This window comes from Nomascus leucogenys, chromosome 23 (genome assembly GCF_006542625.1).
Source record: "Nomascus leucogenys isolate Asia chromosome 23, Asia_NLE_v1, whole genome shotgun sequence".
NCBI classification, from domain to species: domain Eukaryota; kingdom Metazoa; phylum Chordata; class Mammalia; order Primates; family Hylobatidae; genus Nomascus; species Nomascus leucogenys.
The window spans coordinates 33325643-33345256 of NC_044403.1; the positions used below are offsets into that span (position 1 = coordinate 33325643).

Here is a 19614-nt window from a genome sequence, read left to right on the forward strand (position 1 = left end):
TTGTTCCTTTTGCTCAGGATTGATTTAGGCTGTTCAATGTCTTCTGTCATTGTATATGAATTTCAGGATTTTTTTCCCTATTGCTGTGAAGAATGTCATTGGTATTTTGATGGAGATTGCATTTAATCTGTAAATTGCTTTTGGTAGTATTGTCATTTTCACCAAATTAATTATTCCAATCCATGAACATGAGATGACTTTCCGTTTTGTGTGTGACCTATTCAGTTTCTTTCATCAGTATTTTATAATTTTCCTTGCAGAGCTCTTTAACCTCATTTTTTTTTTTTTAAAGACAGAGTCTCACTCTGTCATCCAGGCTGGAGTGCAATGGTGCCATCTCGGCTCACTGCAACCTCCAACGCCCAGGTTCAAGCGATTCTCCTGCCTCAGCCTCCTGAGTAGCTGGGACTACAGGTGTGTGCCACCAGGCCCGGCTAATTTTTTGTATTTTTAGTAGAGATGGGGTTTCACCGTATTAGCCAGGATGGTCTCAATCTCCATCACTTCGTGATCCACCATCTCGGCCTCCCAGAGTGCTGGGATTACAGGCATGAGCCACCGCGCCCGGCCTCATTGGTTAAATTTATTCCTAGGTTTGTTTTTTGGTTTTGGTAGCTATTGTAAATGGAATTGCTTTCCTGGTTTCTTTTTTTGGTAGTTTGTGGTTGGTATGTAGAAATGTTACTGGTTTTTGTATGTTAATTTTGTATCCTGCAACTTTACTGAATTTGTTTGTTCTAAGAATGTTTTGATAAAGCTTTTAGGGTTTTCTATATATAAGATCATGTTGAATGCAAACAGGGACAATTTGGCTTCCTCATTTGGAAGGAAGTATTTGGATGCCCTTTATGTCTTTCTCTTAACCAGGTTGCTCTGGCTAGACCTTCTGCAGTGCAGCTTTGAGAAGGCTGAGGTGTTGGGTCTGGGGCATGGTAGACAGATCCATGTAACAGGAAGAAAGAAAGTGGCAGCCCAGGTCCATGCCTGAGTCTCCTGGTGAGACACGGAATCCTCCCAGCAGACTGGAGTGACCAGAAATGCCCCGAAAGAGGGTGGCACTGCCTTTGCTTCCAGGCTGCAGTCTGCACCTGGCTGAGCGTACTGTCGGCGTCTCTCCCACCATCTCAGCCTTTGCTTCCTGGCTGCAGTCTGCACCTGGCTGAGCGTACTGTCGGCATCTCTCCCACCGTCTCAGCCTTTGCTTCCTGGCTGCAGTCTGCACCTGGCTGAGCGTACTGTCGGCGTCTCTCCCACTGTCTCAGCCTTTGCTTCCTGGCTGCAGTCTGCACCTGGCTGAGCGTACTGTCGGTGTCCCTCCCACCGTCTCAGCCTTTGCTTCCAGTCTGCAGTCTGCACCTGGCTGAGCGTACTGTCGGTGTCTCTCCCTCCGTCTCAGCCTTTGCCTCCAGTCTGCAGTCTGCAGTCTGCAGTCTGCACCTGGCTGAGCGTACTGTTGGCGTCTCTCCCACCGTCTCAGCCTTTGCTTCCTGGCTGCAGTCTGCACCTGGCTGAGCGTACTGTCGGCGTCTCTCCCTCCCTGTCTCAGCCTTTGCTTCCAGGCTGCAGTCTGCACCTGGCTGAGCTTACTGTCGGCGTCTCTCCCACCGTCTCAGCCTTTGCTTCCATTCTGCAGTCTGCACCTGGCTGAGCTTACTGTCTGTGTCTCTCCCACCTTGTCTCAGGCGCTGCACAATAGAGGTTCAGAAGCTGATTGGACCTGAGCTGGGACCGGGACCGAGAACAAAAAGAGACAGAAACTTGTGAACGTGACCCAGCAATAAGGGGTCGGGGAAGGTGAGCAGGGACTCCAGGTTCTGTGAACAGGGTCCACAAAGTAAATGGATTGTGTCCAAGATGAGTTAGAATGTCTTGAGATGGGGCTGGGCGCGGTGGCTCACGCCTGTAATCCCAGCACTTTGGGAGGCCGAGGTGGGCGGATCATGAGGTCAGGAGATCAAGACCTTCCTGGCTAACATGGTGAAACCCCGTCTCCACTAAAAATACAAAAAATTAGCCAGGCATGGTGGTAGGCGCCTGTAGTCCCAGCTACTCGGGAGGCTGAGGCAGGAGAATCGCTTGAACCCGGGAGGCGGAGCTGGCAGTGAGTTGAGATCGCGTCACAGCAGTCCAGCCTGGGGGACGGAGCAAGACTCCGTCTCAAAAAAAAAAAAAAAGTCTTGAGATGAGCCTATCCTGGATGCTTTGGAAATAGCAACAGAAGCTACAAGTGAGTCTGGTTATGACACAGGACTCTTTCGGTGCCACTTTGCCAGCGGGAGACCTCCACGGCCGGCAACTCCCCTGCCCAGGGCCTCACAGCTCCAGGCTGCTGGAGGTACCTGCCCACTCAACCCGGTGGGCTGTGCGTGGCTTGTGCTTTGGGCTGGATCCCACGCTCGCCATGGGACCTGCACTCGGCCTGCAGCTGGGCCGGGCATGCCACGACCTGCTTCCACCTTGGGCGCCGACGTCTGGATGAGAGGAACGTGGTGGCGCCTGAAAAACCTGGAGACCCCAGAAACCCTGGATCCCCAAAAGAGTTGTTATTCCCGCTGTCTGTGCTGTAGGTGTGAAGGTGCGTGCTGCACACCCCGGTTTCCAGCACGGGACAAAGACTCAGAGAGGCACCTGCCGGGAGTCTCAGGCAATGGGACCCAGTGGCGGGCATGTGGGCAGCTGCCCCAGGTGGAAGGGATCTTGGCACAGCCCTTGGTTTCCCAGGTGGAAGGGATCTTGGCACAGCCCTTGGTTTCCCAGGTGGAAGGGATCTTGGCACAGCTCTTGGTTCCCCAGGCTGACCCTGACCTTCATGCTTTTCTGCCCATGGCCCAGACTTCGAGCTCCATGTTGGGGATGCTCAGGGACAACCCTTCGGCCTCCCCCACCATGTCCCGGCTACTGCCCAGGGTTCTTGTTCTCTGGAGGGTGGATCCAGCCCTCCCCATCTTGGTGCCCTACCAGGGCCAGGCTTCCCGTGGCTCTTTCTGCAGCCCCTGGCACGGACTGTGGGGTGCACAGCCCAGGGAGCAGTGGGCCTTGGAGGGGCCAGGTCTGCATGTTCCCACCCCCACCATGGAGTTTGACACACCAGTGGGCAGGTAACTCAATCCCCCCTCACCTTCTCTTCATCTGTTAGGGGTGACAAGGTGCTCCCAGTGGGGCCAAGAGGATGCAGCACCCCCACCGACTCCCCTTCTGGCCACACCCTTCTCTCCTGGCCCACCTTCTGAGCTGGCAGGGCTTCCTTCCTGGCTTCTGCTGGGCAGTGTATTAGGGTCCTCTAGAGAGACAAAACCAATAATGGAGTTTAGGAGAGGGGATTTTTATTTCTTTGAGACACAGTCTTGCCCTGTCACCCAGGCTGGAGTGCAGTGGCTCAATCTCGGCTCACTGCAACCTCTGCCTCACAGGTTGAAGTGATTCTCCTGCCTCAGCCTCCTGAGTAGCTGGGATTACAGGCACCCAGCACCACATCCAGCTAATTTTTGTATTTTTAGTAGAGACGGGGTCTCACCATGTTGGCCAGACTGGTCTCGAACTCCGGACCTCAGGTGATCCGCCTACTTCTGCCTCCCAAAATGCTGAGATTACAGGCAGGAGCTACCGTGCCCAGCCAGGAGAGGGGATTTATTAGGGGAACTGGCCCACACACTTATGGAGGCTGAGAAGTCCTCCCACAGGCTGTCTGCAAGCTGGAGACCTAGAGAAGCCGTTAGTGAGGCTCAGTCCAGGTAAGAAGGCGGTTGAACCAAGGAAGCCAGTGGTGTAACTCTCATTCTGAGGCTGACTGGCCGAGAGCCCTGGGAGACCTCTGTGGCAAGCCTGAGTCCAAAGGCCAAAGAACCTGGAGTCCTGATGACCAAGGGCAGGAGATGGGTATCTCCCTCCAGAAAAGAGAATTTGCTTCTCTTCTCCCTTTGTGTTCCATCTGGGCCCCCAGCCAAGTGGATGTGCCTGCCCATGCTGAGGGCAGATCTTCACTGAGTCCACTGAAAACATCCTCACACACTCACAAACAATGCTTCGCCAGCTGCCAGGTGCAGTGTGTGTGCCTTAGTCCCAGCTACTCAGGAGGCTAAGGTGGGAGAAACACTTGAGCCTGGGAGCTGGAGGCTGCAGTAAGCCATGATTGTGCCATTGCACTCCAGGCTGGCTGACAGAGAGCTCCTGTCTCAAAAAAAGAAAGGTAGATAGAGCTCCACCAGACATCTAGGCTTTTTTTTTTTTTTTTTAACAGGGTGTCACTCTGTCACCCAGGTTGCAATGCTGTGGTGCTATCATAGCTCACTGCAGCCTTGACTTCCCAGGGCAACCCATCCTTCCACCTCAGCCTCCTGAGTAGCTGGGTCTACAGCCTACAGGCACAGACCACAATACCTGGCTAATTTTTAAGTTCTTTGTAGAGAAGTTTCACCATGTTGCCCAAGCTGTTCTCAAACTCCAGGGCTTAAGCAAACCTCCCACCTCAGCCTCCCAAAGTGATGGGATTACAGGCAGCAGACATGGCAGCCAGCTAAGGCACCTTGTATCCTGTGAGTCGGCTTTACACCACCCGAAATTTCACCGCCACACAGGGCCTGGTGCTAAGGCCTGGCTGTGCCCAATGGTTCCGCAGGAAGACCCGGGCAGGCCTGTGGGGAGCTCAGCTGCATATGCGTCTATGGCGTCCCCTGTGCCCTGCTCTTTGGGTACTGAGCATAGCTGCCCCTCCCTCCCTCCCTCCTGCCCACTCCTGGACATTTCCAGAAGGTCCCAGGAAATGGTGGCTGATGGTGGTTCCTGAGGCCACACCACGGGCTGCCTGGTGCCCTTTCCCTCCCCAGTGCCCGGCTGGAGCAAGAAGCCGAGCTCCTGGTGGGAGCTGGCCCTTTCTTTAGACTTTGCTTCACCTTCAGGACGTGGGGTTCTGAATTTCTGCGCTCGGGCCCCGCCGGCTCAGGTGAGCTTCCCGCGTGAATCCTCGGCCTGTCGTCCCCGTCGTCAGGAAGCCCAGCGGGGCGCCCGCCTGCCCTCTGTGTCCTCCCGGCGCTCGCGGCCGTGCACCTTCTGGTGCTGGATGAGGGTGGACAGCCGGCTGCAGGCCCTCCCGCAGGCGCGGCACCGGTACGGCCTCTCGCCGCTGTGGAGCCGGTAGTGCTCGTTCAGCGTGTAGCTCCTGCGGAAGGCCTTGCCGCACTCGGTGCACGCGAAGGGCTTCTCCTTGGTGTGGATCTTCTGGTGCAGAGTGAGGTTGGACTTGCGACCGAAGGCCTTGCCGCACTCCGCGCACTCGAACGGCTTCTCGCCCGTGTGTAGGCGCAGGTGCAGCAGCAGCAGGGAGTTGTGTCGGAACGGCCTCCCGCACACCGGGCACTCGTGGGGCGGGTCCCCCGCCTGGGGCCTCTGCGCAGCTCCGAGCAGGGCTCCCTTTCCCGCGCCGCCGTCCTGGGCGCCCTCCTCGGCGTGCAGCCGGTGGTGCTTCAGGAGCGAGGACCCTCGGATGAAACGCTGCCCACACCGCAGGCACCGGAAGGGCCGCTCCCCGCTGTGGATGCGGCCGTGCTCGTTGAGGGTGAACCTGCGGCAGAACGCCTTGCCGCACTCGGCGCACGCGAAGGGCTTCTCCCCGGTGTGGAACTTCTGGTGCTGTAGCAGCCGGGAGCTGCGGCTGAAGGCCTTGCCGCACTCGCCACACGCGTAGGGCCGCTCGCGGGTGTGCACGCGGTGGTGCGCAGCCAGCTGCGTGCTCTGCCGGAAAGTCTTCCCGCACTCGCCGCACTGGAAGGGCTTCTCCTCAGTGTGGATCAGCTGGTGCCGCAGCAGGATGGAGCTCTGCTTGAAGGCCTTCCCGCATTCCGTGCACTGGAAGGGCTTGGCGCCGGTGTGGATGATCTGATGCCTGAGCAGCAGCGAGTTGTATCTGAACGCCTTGCCGCACACGCACCTGTAGCGAGGGGCTGAGCTCCCCACAGGCCGGCCCGGGTCTTCCTGCAGAACCCTTGGGGAGGCGCTCTGCTCCCGAGCCCGGGGGTGGGTGGGGTTAGCTGACCCGTCCTCAGGACCGCCGGGCGGGTGGGGTGGTGCGGGATGCCCCCGGGGGAGACACCCCCACACGGTGCCCGGCAGTCCTGCCTGCCTGGAGAGCTTTCTTTGCAGAGGAGACTCCATGATCCCAGCCTCCATCCTGGAATCTGAGAGCAGGAACAGAAAACGGAAGGATGATCCAGCCTCTACGCTCACAAACGAACTTACTGTTTGAAGACAGAACCTTTTTATTCCCAAGTCTTCCCCCAACACCCAGCTTTACTGAGGTATAAATGACAAATAAAACTTGTATACAGGAGGCTGAGGCAAGAGAATTGCTTGAACCGAGACAGAGGTTGTAGTGAGCCGAGATCTGGCCACTGCACTCCAGCCTGGGCAAAAGAGTGAGACTGTCTTAAAACAAAACTTGTATATATTTTTGGTGTACATGATTCAATACACATCTACACTGTGAAGTGATACCACAATCAAGTGAAGACAGTCTTCGTTAGATGTGTAGGGAGGTTTGAGAAATTATTGCCAGAGGTTTTAAAATCAGGGTTTCAGGCCAGGTCCAGCGGCTCACGCCTCTAATCTCAGCACTTTGGGAAGCCAAGGTGGGCTGATCACCTGAGGTCAGGGGTTCAAAACCAGCCTGGCCAACATGGTGAAACCCCATCTCTACTAAAAATACAAAAATTATCTGTGCACAGTGGCGGGCGCCTGTAGTCCCAGCTACTCAGGAGGCTGAGGCAGAAGAATTGCTTGAACCCAAGAGGCAGAGGTTGCAGTGAGCCAAGACCGCACCACTGCACTCCAGCCTGGGCAACAAAAGCAAAACTCCGTCTCAAAAAAATAATAATAATAAAAATAAAATAAAATCAGGGTTCAGGTGAGAAGGGAACAAAAAGGCTAATAATGGCTCCAGCACTGTGCGAGGCTAGCTCAAGGGGAGCCCATAGGAGAGGCCCAAGGTCTGGCAGGGAAGACAGGCCAGGCAGGAGGTGCAAGTTGCACCTCACCCCACAGCCACATTCTTTACTCCTCTCTCCTTCAGAGTTCACCCACAGTTCATTCACTCAGCACACGTCTGGGCAGGTGCGTAGAGCAGGTGCCTGCACGGACCTCCGGGACTGGGGGCCTCCTCCCCAACTCAAGGTTCTTTCTGCAGCCTCCGCTGCCCTGAGCTCAGTCCCTGGCACACGGGCCATAGGGAAGCAGGAAAACCAAAGCAACCTGTGGGCAAGCCTCCCAGGTGCCAAGGCAAGAGACCGAGGGCACAAGCTGTTCCAGTGTAATAAAGAAAATATATAAAATAAGAATAGTTATACTAGAAATAGATTATAGATATGATGATATATGAATATTATTAGTCATCAGCTTGTAGCATTACTCTTTATTCTAATATTATAATAATCTCTGTTCTGGCCGAGCGCGGTGGCTCACGCCTGTAATCCCAGCACTCTGAGAGGCCGAGGCGGTGGATCACAAGGTCAGGAGATCGAGACCATCCTGGCTAACACGGTGAAACCTCGTCTCTACTAAAAATACAAAAAAAAATTAGCCGGGTGTGGTGGTGGGCGTCTGTAGTCCCAGCTACTCGGGAGACTGAGGCAGAAGAATGGCGTGAACCCGGGAGGTGGAGCTTGCAGTGAGCCGAGATCGCGCCAGCCTGGGCCAAAGTCCGAGACTCCGTCTCAAAAAAAAAAAATAATGGCCAGGCACGGTGGCTCCCGCCTGTAATCCCAGCACTCTGGGAGGCCGAGGCAGTGGATCACGAGGTCTGGAGATCGAGACCATCCTGGCTAACACAGTGAAACCTCGTCTCTACTAAAAATATAAAAAATTAGCTGGGCGTGGTGGCGGGTGCCTGTAGTCCCAGCTACTCGGGAGGCTGAGGCAGGAGAATGGCGTGAACCTGGGAGGTGGAGCTTGCAGTGAGCCAAGATCGCACCACGGCACTCCAGCGTGGGCGACAGAGCGAGACTCCATCTCAAAAAAAAAAAAATAATAATCTCTGTTCTACAATTATAACCTAGGAAAAACCAGGCCATACAGAGATAGGAGCTGACGGGACACGGTGAGAAGTGACCAGAAGAGTGTGAGCCTCTGTCATGCCAGGACAGGGCCACTAGAGGGCTCCTTGGTCTAGCGGTAACGCCAGTGCCTGGGAAGAGGCCCACTACTCAGCAGATCTTGGTCTAGCAGTAGCCCCAGTGCCTGGAAGGCACCAGTTACTTAGCAGGCCTGGAAAGGGAGTCTCCCTTTCTCCAGGGTAGCTAGAGAAGACTCTGCTCCACCACCTCTTGGGGAAGGCCTGACATCAGTCAAACTCGCCCACAGCCATCCCGAGGCCTCACCGTCTCCCTGTGATGCTGTGCTTCCGCGGTCACACTCCTGTTTCACTTTCATGTTCCACCCTGTACACCTGGCTCTGCCTTCTAGAGAGCAGTGGCAGAATTAGTGAAAGTACTAAAAGTCATTAAAATGCATAGAAGAAATAATGGCGTAAGCTGTCCTGTCTCTCTCTCCTCCTCGGCTGCCAAACAGGGAAGGGCCCCCTGTCCGGTGAACATGTGACTCACCTGACCTTATCAATCATTGGAGAGGACTCACACTCTTTACCCTGCCCCTTTCGCCTTGTATCCAGTAAATGACAGCGCAGCCAGGCATTCAGGGCCACTACCAGTCTCCACATCTTGGTGGTAGTGCTCCCCGGGGCCCAGCTGTCTTTTCTTCTATTTCTTTGTCTTGTGTCTTTATTTCTACAATCTCTTGTCTCTGCATATGAGGAGAAAAACCCACAGACCCTGTAGGGCTGGTCCCTACACAACCCAAGGGTAATGGCCACTGTGCGCACAGACCTGGCCCCTGACACCTTGGGGACACCAAAATGGAAAACTCATGCACTTGGGTCTTCCTGCATAAGTTAGTTTTGACCTTAGACCTACAAGCAAGGCAGTTAGTAGGAAATCTGGCCCTGTTGTGAGGAGCTAAACACACACACCTCCCATTACGGGAGAAGGGACCTGCAGAGAGCTGCACGGAGGCCAGGCCGCATTGGCAGCGCACGACACGCCCTGCGGTGCGGCAGCAGCCCAGGCCTTCCAGTGCCTTATACTCACCTGTGCACAGGCTGGCTTTGGCCACGCTCTGTTCAGCCACCTGCAGAATCAAGGCCCCCGGCTCCTCTCCTTGCTCCAATAGGGAGATCAGTGCTGGTTTGGCAACAAGAAAGCCTAAGCTCAGAGAAGGAAAGCAGCATGTATCAGTACAGGAGGGAGGAGGGACGCCCGGGTGCCTGGCTGGAGGCCAGCAGGGGCACAGAGTGCTTGGAGTGGGTCAGGAACATTCACTATCCCAGGAGGGGGCAGCTAGGTGGCCAGGGGGAGATGGGGGGCCTGCCCCAGGAGAGAAGCCTCAGGCAGGCTGACACTGGCAGTGGGTGCCCAACAGAAAGCAGAGAGGGGCTCCTTGGGGAGCCTCCAGCTTCCCCTCAAAAATGTGTCAGACCTTGAATCTGGAATAGAACCACCTTCCTTTGAAGCTAACACAGACGTACCTCCCAGCCCCAGGACCAAAGGCAGAAGCCCTCACCTAGTGAGGCCAGGTTCCCGTAGTTCTCCAGCATCACGTCCCTGTAGAGTGCCTGCTGGTCGGGGGCCAGGCAACCCCACTCTATCCTCGTGAAGTACACAGCCACATCCTCGAACACAACAGCTTCCTGCAACCACATACTCCGCTATCCAGGCAGTCAAGGGCTCGGTGAGAACCCAGCAGATGAGAAACATTTGCATGATCTGCTAGAGACCTCTCTCCATGCAGCTCTTTGCTGCATCCACAGGGCCCAGCAGAGAAAAGGCAGCCCAACACTCCCCGAGTGAAGCAGAAGCCCCAGAGAGGAAGAGGGAAAAACTGAGCTTGAGGGAGGGAGAGAGATTTACCAGGAAGGGGGTCCCAACCTTGGCCTCACCCTCTCCACAGGCTATCAGGGATTTGGGGAAGGAGGACCTGCACTGCTGGGGAGCTTCCCCACCCTCTGGGTCTCAATTTCTAACACCAGCAGTGAGTCAGCATCAGGAGAGGGAGGATGGGCTGACCATTCACACTAGGGGAAGGACAGGGACCCTGCCCTCAATGGCTGACCATAGAAGCTCAGGGGCCACAGGAGGCCGCAGGAAGCCCACTTCTGCCCAAAGGCTGGAGGGATTTGGCAGAGCCATGTGTGAGGCCTGGCCACAGAGCAAGGAGGCTGTCCTCGGCTTGCAGACTCCATCCTGTGATGTGGGTGGGTATGAGGCAACCTGGAAGGTTCTCAGGGCTGAAAAGCTGAGGCTAGGGGCGAAGCAGTCTCCTGGGGCAGTGGACAGGCTCAGGGGGTGCTCACCTGGGGTCCAGGCATCGGGAGTGCCATCGCCATTCCAGGGTACCCTCTGTGGAGGAGCAGGTGCTACAGACAGTGAATTCTGGGGGAATATAGAGCCATGAGTGGAAGGAGCCCAGGCCTAAGGCCCTCAAGCCCCCCAAAAGGCCCCTCCAGATCCAGAAGGGAGCAGGAGAGGGTAAAGTGCTGGGCAATCACATCAGCCACCTCCTTCACGTCCCAAGGAGAAGCTGCACCCAGGCTTCTCCATTGGAACACCCATTCCTTCCAATGTTTTCTGGCTGCCACCTTGCTGGGAGGCCTGCTGTGACCACCCTTTTTAAAACTGCCACCTCCCCTCCTGCCTGGGAATTCCTTATCCTCGCTCCTTGCTTTATTTTTCTCCATAGCACTATGCCATCTGACATAAGACAAGTTAACTTCCTTGCTCCTTATCTGCCTTCCCCAATTAGACAAGGCCTCTGGTCTGTAGCCCTAGGGCCTGAGGAAGGGCTTGGCACACAGCATGTGCTCAGAAAGGATTTATGAAATGAACAAAGCGTGACTGGTTAGAGCAAAATTATTGTTTTGTTTTGTTTGAGACAGGGTCTCGCTCTGTCGCCCAGGCTGGAGTTGGTGGCATGATCTCGGTTCACTGCAACCTCTGCCTCCTGGGCTTAAGATCTCCTCCCAGGATGGCCAAGGTTGCACCATCGCACTCCGGCCTGGGCAACATTGTTCATTATGAAATGAGTGACTCTGCAACCAATAAAACCATGTTGTGGGAACATCAGAAAACATTCTTGCGTTTTACCACATGAAACAAGCAGACTGTAAGCAGAAAAACAAAGCTGGTAGCATAGAACCCTAGTTCTCTCCACGTCACAGAATTACGAGTGGTTCCTGTTTTTCTCCTATTTTTCTTTCCTTTTTTTGAGACAGGGTCTCAATGTGTGACCCAGGCTGGAGCACACTGGTGTGATCTCAGCTCACTGCAGCCTCAACTTCCTCCCAGGGCTCAAGCAATCCTCCCACCTCAGCCTCCTGAGTAGCTGGAACTACAGGCGCATGCCACCTGTAGGGGGCAGCTAATTTTTTAAAATTTTTATTATGGATGAAGTCTTACTATGTTGCCCAGGCTGGTCTTGAACTCCTGGACCCAAGTGATCCTCTTGCCTCGGTCTCCCAAAGTGCTGGGATTACAGGTGTGAGCCACCACACCCGGCCTCTTTCTGTTTTTCTAATTTAAGACTTTTTTGGCCAGGTGCGGTGGAGACAGAGACCATCCTGGCTAACACGGTGAAACCCCGTCTCCACTAAAAATACAAAAAATTAGCCGGGCGTGGTGGCAGGCGCCTGTAGTCCCAGCTACTGGAGAGGCTGAGGCAGGAGAATGGCGTGAACCTGGGAGGCGGAGCTTGCATTGAGCCGAGATCGCGCCACTGCACTCCGGCCTGGGTGACAGAGCGAGACTCCAACTCGCTCTTGTTGCCCAGGCCGGAGTGCAATGGTGCCACCTTGGTCATCCTAGGAGGATTCCTTAAGCCCAGGAGGCAGAGGTTGCAGTAAACCGAGATCATGCCACCAACTCCAGCCTGGGCAACAGAGTGAAACTCTGTCTCAAACAAAACAAAACAATAATTTTGCTCTAAGCTGACGTATACAGAGTAGGCCTGAGGCCCTGGTCTCCTCACTCTTCCCTTCAACAGACACTTGAGCTCTTGGGTTTGGGTGAAGGTCTCCGGGGCTATCCATTTCTGTAGAGCTGGAGCCCTCTAAGTAGCTGCTACTTTGTAAGGAGATGTTTCCCATTAGGCATCAGTTAACAAAAAGCATGTGTTTAGAGGCTGGGCACGGTGGTTCATGCCTGTAATTCCAGCACTTTAGGAGGCCGATGAAGGCGGAACATTTGAAGTCAGGAGTTCGAGACCAGCCTGGCCAACATGGTGAAACCCTTCTCTACTAAGAATACAAAAATTAGCCGAGTGTGCTGGTACGCGCCTGTAATCCCAGCTACTTGGGAGGCTGAGGCAGGAGAACTGCTTGAACCCAATAGACAGAGGCTGCAGTGAGCCAAGTTTGCCCCGCTGCACTCCAGCCTGGAGGACAGAGTGAGGCTCTCTCTCAAAAATAAGGCATGCGTTTAGAGGCAGGACAGCTGCTTGGTCACAATGCTGTGAAGTGACATTTGGCCGCAGAGCCCTTTTGACATGTTAGGGTACAAAGGGCGATGGGGGTAGATCAGACAGATTCGTGAATCGCCCCTGCACAGAGGGCACACGCTGCAAACGCATGGAAGAGCAGGGCCACACCACCCCCACCCAGCCCCCACTCACTGTCTGTCCAGGGCAGTCTGTGGCAGGACCCACCTGGGCCACTGCGATGGCCACACGTGTTGTCCTCACCCCAACAAGGCAACCAGAGTATCTCAGGGTATGAGGCTGCCAGAAGACTTGACCCCTGACCTCTCAACACATACCACCCTCCACTCTGGTAAGAACTGCAAGCCAGGACTAGGGTTGGACTTGGACTAGGAGGGGTAAGTTACTGCTGCTTTCTGTTTGCTCATGTCTAGGGAATGCATGTCCTCAGGGAGGGGCTACCTGGTTAGAGGGGAAAAAAACCTGCTTTTAGTTCTCCCTTTGGAATTAGGAAATAAACATTCAATCAGGCTAAACAGCACTGAGCTAAAAATAATCGAGCAGTGATATGACAACAGATCAAGCTGTTGCTGAGACAGAAAATGTCAAGGGGAGGAGGGCGCTAATTTTAGATGAAGGGCCACCAAGACATGTTACTGGGGGAAGTCACATTTAACTGGGGTCTGGAAGACTAGGAGGGGTTACCTCCTTCCATACATAGAATAAGCCCTGTTCCTCGGGGACCTGGGGCACCCCGCTCACTACGCCACAGCCATGCCAGCCTTCTCTCTCTTCCCCCGCCTGGGAGTTTCTCCTCAGGGATCTTCTGAGGCTGCTTCTCTCCGCCAACAGGTTTCAGTTCAAATGTTTTTTTTTTTGTTTTTTTTTTTTTTGTTTTTTTTTTTTTTTTTACTTTTTGAGACGGAGTTCACTCTTGTTGCCCAGGTTGGAGTGCAATGGCACGATCTCGGCTCACCGCAACCTCCATCTCCCGGGTTCAAGCACTTCTCCTGCCTCAGCCTCCCGAGTAGCTGGGATTACAGGCATGCACCACCATGCCCAGCTAATTTTTTGTATTTTTAGTAGAGACAGGGTTTCTCCATATTGGTCAGGCTGGTCTCGAACTCCCGACCTCAGGTGATCCACCCGCCTCGGCCTCCCAAAGTGCTGGGATTACAGGTGTGAGCCACCGCGCCCGGCCTCAGTTCAAATGTTAACTCTTTTTTGTTGTTTGAGACGGAGTCTCACTCTGTTGCCCAGCCTAGAGAGCCGTGGCGCGATCTCGGCTCACTGCAAGCTCCGCCTCCCGGGTTCACGCCATTCTCCTGCCTCAGTCTCCCGAGTAGCTGGGACTACAGGCGCCCGCCACCATGCCCGGCTAATTTTTTGTATTTTTAGTAGACACGGGGTTTCACCGTGTTAGCCAGGACGGTCTCGATCTCCTGACCTCGTGATCCGCCCGCCTCGGCCTCCCAAAATGCTGGGATTACAGGCGTGAGCCATTGCGCCTGGCCAAATGTTAACTCTTTACAGAGCCTCCCCTGACCGCCAAGGCTACCCTAACCCCCTAACTCTCACAATTTTATTTCCTTGGTTTATTCTGTGCGTGGCCCTTGTCAAAACCAAAAGTTATTTTGCTGCGTTATTGCCTGTTACACTAACGCCTCACCTCTATTACAATTCACGCTCCTGGAGGCGAGGGGTGCTGCCCGCTCACTGCGGGGTCCCCAGAACCGGAACGGTCAGTTAAATACCCAACGGCTATTTACGAAATGACTGTTGGTCCAATAAATGCCCCAACCCGGGGAGGGGGCAAAACTGAGCAGGGTAAATGAAAGCTGCGGGAAACGGCGTCCGCCGGGGAGCGAGGCTGCGGGGAAGAGCCCGCCCTCGGGCGGAAGCGAGGACCAGAGCCTGGTCCTCCCCGGAGCAGCCCCCACCTCGCCAGGCCTCCCCGCCTGCAGCCTCATCTCTGCGCAACCGTCCGGCTCGGCGGAGCGGGTCTCGGGGGCCCGGCCGCACGCCCCCGACCACAGCCAGCATGGACCGGGGCGCAGGGCCCTTCGCCCCGATAAGGGTTCAGGACCCAAGGCGAGCGGAGGCGGCAGTGCCGGCTGCGGGTCCGCTCCCTGCCGAGCTCCGCGCGCCCACTGCAGGGGCTACTGCCTCCACCCGGCCGGGCTCGGAGGACCGCGCCCCTCCCAGTCCCCGCCCCGCGGCCGGGACCGACTCACCCTGGGCCGCCGGGACAGCGCGGGGAGGAGCGCAGGGCGCCCGGCTCTCAGGCTCCGGTTCCTTCCCCGCCCCCGGAAACGGCCGCTGCGCCGCTCTGGGAGGCTTGGAGGACCGCGCGCCTCGATGGCGCTCGCGTCTCGACGCCTTCCAGCCCCTGCGGCGCGGCGGTCGCCAGGGCCCCAGCGAGGGGCGCGCCTGGGGGGTTCGGGGCGAGACCAGGTATCAGTCCCAGGCCCGAGGGGAGCGGAAGGGTGTCGACGTTCTCGGCGCTCCTTTTCCCCCGGGATCGGAGGCGGCGAACGTTCATCCCTTGCGCCCACTCCCAGCCCCCGGGTGGCCTGCGGGGGTTGGGGAACACGGCGCGGGATTGACTCCCAGACCCGCAGGAACGGCGAAGCAGGGGCGTCGGACCGGGGTCGGTCTCTTATATAAATTTATGACATTGTTTAGTATGGCTTGTTTTGTTTTTGAGCCCGAGTCTCGCTTTTGTTCCCCAGGCTGGAGTGCAATGGTGTGATCTGGGCTCACTGCAACCTCCGCCTCTCAGGTTCAAGCGATTCTCCTGCCTCAGCCTCCGGAGTAGCTGGGACTACAGGTTCCCGCCACCACGCCCGACTAATTTTTGTATTTTTAGTAGAGACGGGGTTTAACCATGTTGCCCGGGCTGATCTCGAACCCCTGATCTCAGGTGACCCGCCCGCCTCGGCCTCTCAAAGTGCTGGGATTACAGGCGTGAGCCACCGCACCGGGCCAGTTTCTGGGATCTTGAAGTGTCTTTGCTGCTCCCTCTGATCACTCTCAGACCACCTCTCCTGTCTGCACCCAAGGGTGGCCATTCTGACTTCTAACAGCCCTGTGATTTTTGTAAACATTTGTATGCTCTTCGTATTTACTGATTTAATCCTCACGGTAATCCTATCAAAATACTACTGTTCCCATGCTAAAATGAGGAGAGCATAGTGTCCCTGTTATTTGCCAAGGTCTAGTCTCTGTTTTTTTTTGTTTTTTTTTTGAGACAGAGTCTCGCTGTCGCCAAGGCTGGAGTGCAGTGGCGCGATCTCGGCTCACTGCAGGCTCCGCCCCCCAGGGTTGACGCCATTCTCCTGCCTCAGCCTCCCGAGTAGCTGGGACTACAGGCGCCCGCCACCACGCCCGGCTAATTTTTTGTATTTTTAGTACAGACAGGGTTTCACCGTGTTAGCCAGGATGGTCTCGATCTCCTGACCTTGTGATCCCCCCGCCTCGGCCTCCCAAAGTGCTGGGATTACAGGCGTGAGCCACCGCGCCCGGCGTCTAGTCTCTGATTTTTTTGAGATGCAGTTTCGCTGTTGTTGCCCAGGCTGGAGTGCAATGGCGCCATCTTGGCTCACCATTATCTCCGCCTCCCAGGTTCAAGTGATTCTCCTGCCTCAGCCTCCCGAGTAGCTGGGATTACAGGCATGCGCCACCACGCCCGACTAATTTTGTATTTTTAGTAAGGAGGGGGTTACTCCATGTTGGCCAGGCTGGTCTCTAACTCCTGATCTCAGATGATCTGCCCGCCTCGACCTCCCAAAGTGCTGGGATTACAGGCGTGAGCCACTGTGCCTGGCCAAGGTCTCATTCTCTTAAGTAACAGAGCTGGGATCCAACCCACATACCTGGCTCCAAGTCACATATTCTTTAGCCACTAAACTGTTGTGAAACCATCGTGCAAGTGGGAGGAACAGTTCAATATATGAAACTCAGTGTGCTGAAAAATTCCCACTCACCTCGGTGGTTTCACACACACTCTAGGTTTTCAGATCCTCTGAATTGCAACCAGACCCTGGGAGGAGGTATGAGGATCAAGAAGGTAAGGGACTCATCCAGAGCCACAGTTGATTGGGAGCCAGGTCAGATTTGAGCATAAGACAGACCAGGAACCATCATTTTCTTCCTTTTCACAAGGACAGGGGAAACTGGGTCAGGAGGGTGACACTTGTCTAAGTAGGCTCAGCCCAGCTAAACTTGTATGATGTCCACACAGATCCTTGTCCCAGGACTGGATGCCCCTAGGTTCCTCAGACTCTTTGGGGGACCAAGGGTGTCTCCTGCATTCACACTGCTGACAGCAGATCTGCTCAGGAGTGAGGCACAGGCTGGGTAAGACAGAGGCACTCTTCAGATTTGGGGTCCAGCAGGAGGGACTTGTGGACACTTGCTGTGTCCTGACAGCCACAACCATCTTTGGAGGAGGGATCATGACTCCCCTCAGGGCCATGGCACATAATTTCAGATAATATGGGTATTGTGGTGAACTTGGATGTCCAAAAATTGTATGTAAATCCTGTGCTATTCTCTCATTGTAAAAGGATGCCAAAACTTCAACTATTTAATCACACATGTGGGGTCCCAGAGAATGTTCACCCACAGCTTTATGTCAAGTTGACATGACGTATCCAAGCCATATAGATGGCAGGGGTCATGGAGATTTAGCACTCACTAACCCGTTGTGCTACACAATACACTACCTTAACCCCTCTCAGAAAAATTCTAACACGCACCGACCTCCAAGCTGTCCCCAAGCATGTGCAATCTCCATCCTCCCAACCACCCCACCTCTTCCTGTTGGCATTGGTCCCTGGGGTCTCCCCTCACCCACTCCTGAATGGGTAACGGGCTCCTATGGGCAATCCCACCCCTGAGGCACTGAAAGCACATGGGAAAGCTATCTCAGACAATCTTGTTGGAAATACGTTTTCACGAGACATAGCTCCAGAATTATAAGACACTAAATTAGAAAAGCAGTGTGCATGAGGCCGGGCGCGGTGGCTCACGCCTGTAATCCCAGCACTTTGGGAGGCCAAGGCTGGTGGATCACGAGGTCAGGAGTTCAAGACCAGCCTGGCCAAGATGGTGAAACCCCATCTCTACCAAAAATACAAAAAATTAGCCGGGTGCGGTGGCAGGCGCCTGTAATCCCAGCTACTCGGGAGGCTGAGGCAGGAGAATTGCTAGAACCCAGTGGGCAGAGGTTGCAGTGAGTCGAGATCGCGCCACTGCATTCCAGCCTGGGCAACAGAGTGAGACTCTGTCTCAGAAAAAAAAAAAAAGAGAAAAGAAAAGCAGTGTGCATGAAAAGTACTTAGATCAGTCCCTGGCCTGTAAAAAGTGCCCAGTATTGGCCAGGCGCAGTAGCTCACGCCTGTAATCCCAGCATTTTGGGAAGCCAAGGCAAGTGGATTACCTAAGGTCAGGAGTTCAAGACCAGCCTGACCAATATGGTGAAACACCATCTCTACTAAAAAATACAAAAATTAGCTGGGCATGGCGGTGTGTGCCTATAGTCCCAGCTACTCGGGAGACTGAGACAGGAGAATCGCTTGAACCCGGGAGGCAGAGGTTGTAGTAAGCCCAGATCATGCCATTGCACTCCAGCCTGGGCAACAAGAGCAAGACTCCATTGCAAAAAAAAAAAAAAAAAAATTATATATATATATATATATATATATATATATATATATATTCCTTTTATTACGGAGCGATCCCATTTTAGCCATATGTGATGGTGTGCCCATATGTGGCATAAAATTATGCTACGGGGGTGCGGTAGGGGGCAGGGAGATAAGGACACATCAGTTGTGGGGGATTGGGGTACGGGCAGATACGCTGGTGGGAGAGGGGAGCCAAGCTGAGCAAGACAAAAGATCACAATTTCTCATGTTTCTACCAAATTACTGCTGCATGTATGTGACAAGAAACATTTGAAGAACAATTTCAAAAGGAAATAATTTTTTTTTTTTGAGGCAGAGTTTTGCTCGTTTCCCAAGCTGGAGTGCAATGCACAATCTCAGCTCACCGCAACCTCTGCCTACTGGGTTCAAGTGATTCTCCTGCCTGAGCCTCCCGAGTAGCTGGGATTACAGGTGCCCGCCACCATGCCCGGCTAACTTTTGTATTTTTAGTACAGATGGGGTTTCTCTATATTGATCAGGCTAGTCTTGAACTCCTGACCTCAGGTGATCCGCCCGCTTCGGCCTCCCAAAGTGCTGGGATTACAGGCATGAGCCACCGCACCCGGCCAGAAATAAATAATTTCTAAGAATAAAGTTTGAACAGCAGGTTAGGGGTGACGTCGGATGGCCTAAGAGAGGTCAGCAGGCCGCTTGCACAAGCAGAGGCACTGTGTGGGGAGGGCCTAATCCTGGCCCAAGAAAGATGGCTCCATCCCAGAAGGCTGGAAAACCGCATGTCCAGTGCTTGCGGCCTCGTCTGGAGTGGCTGTCAAGTGACCCAGAACTGCATAGCCCCTGCTGTGTGCCAGGCTGTGTGGTCTCCCGTGAAGGTCAAGACTGAGCCCAGTCACACAGTCCTCAGGACTGTCAGGTGGATGCTGGCAGGGCCACGTCTCTTCGAGCCTTAAAGAGGCCTGGTCAGCCTCCTGGCTGCACGTAAAGTCTTGGTAGCCGCATCTCATCCCAGAGGCCCGTGAGACCATCTTGGGGACCCCACATCCTGTGTGTCCAAGCACTCTTCTCACCTCTATCCTGCACCCAACTCTCCTTTTGCTCCTCCAGAGAAGCAGATTTGTTCAGGAGTGACGGACAGGCTGGGCCTGGGGGCCAATTTTGGGCTGACCCCAGAACCCCTCACCCTGCCCCCGGGGTCCAGCCCTGCCCCTCAGCCCCTGGCCCTAGCTGTGGGCTGTGCTGCTTCCTGAGTCCCCACCCGGCAGCTCCTCCTCGATCCCCCTGCTGACCCTGCCTCCTGCAGCAGCCCCTCCTCTCCCCTGTGAGCAGCAGCGGGCACAGGACACCCCTTCCATCCTCTCCTGTCTCTTTCTCACGATGTCAACCCTGCCTCAGCCCCAGCAGGGTCTAGGAAACACCCCACCTCCCAGTACTGACAGCA

At 54.9% G+C, this 19614-nt stretch overlaps 2 protein-coding genes across 8 annotated transcripts; one reads left to right on the plus strand and one right to left on the minus strand.

Moving 5' to 3' along the window:
* Window positions 1–1314: 1314 nt before the first annotated feature.
* On the minus strand, window positions 1315–16323 carry ZNF517 (zinc finger protein 517). Of its 7 annotated transcripts, XR_004028282.1 has the most exons (8): window positions 14742–14824; window positions 10391–10469; window positions 9601–9727; window positions 9129–9242; window positions 4890–6170; window positions 3119–3280; window positions 1438–1722; window positions 1315–1356 (listed from the first exon to the last, which is right to left on the minus strand). XR_004028282.1 is itself a non-coding variant. In XM_030804589.1 (5 exons), the coding sequence occupies exons 2-5, from the start codon at window positions 10421–10423 to the stop codon at window positions 4981–4983; spliced, it is 1443 nt and encodes a 480-aa protein (XP_030660449.1). In that variant the 5' UTR covers window positions 10424–10469; window positions 14742–14824; the 3' UTR covers window positions 4233–4980. The 7 variants fall into 7 exon arrangements, 2 of the variants coding, with proteins under 2 accessions (XP_030660449.1, XP_030660448.1); XR_004028285.1 differs by lacking the exons at window positions 1315–1356; window positions 1438–1722 and having other exon boundaries at window positions 3193–3280; window positions 9129–9221; XR_004028283.1 differs by lacking the exons at window positions 1315–1356; window positions 1438–1722 and having other exon boundaries at window positions 3193–3280; window positions 14177–14770.
* Window positions 2421–3108, plus strand: LOC115832893. The gene is made up of 2 exons (XM_030804590.1): window positions 2421–2685; window positions 2722–3108. The coding sequence occupies exons 1-2, from the start codon at window positions 2437–2439 to the stop codon at window positions 3100–3102; spliced, it is 630 nt and encodes a 209-aa protein (XP_030660450.1). The 5' UTR covers window positions 2421–2436; the 3' UTR covers window positions 3103–3108.
* Window positions 16324–19614: the final 3291 nt, after the last annotated feature.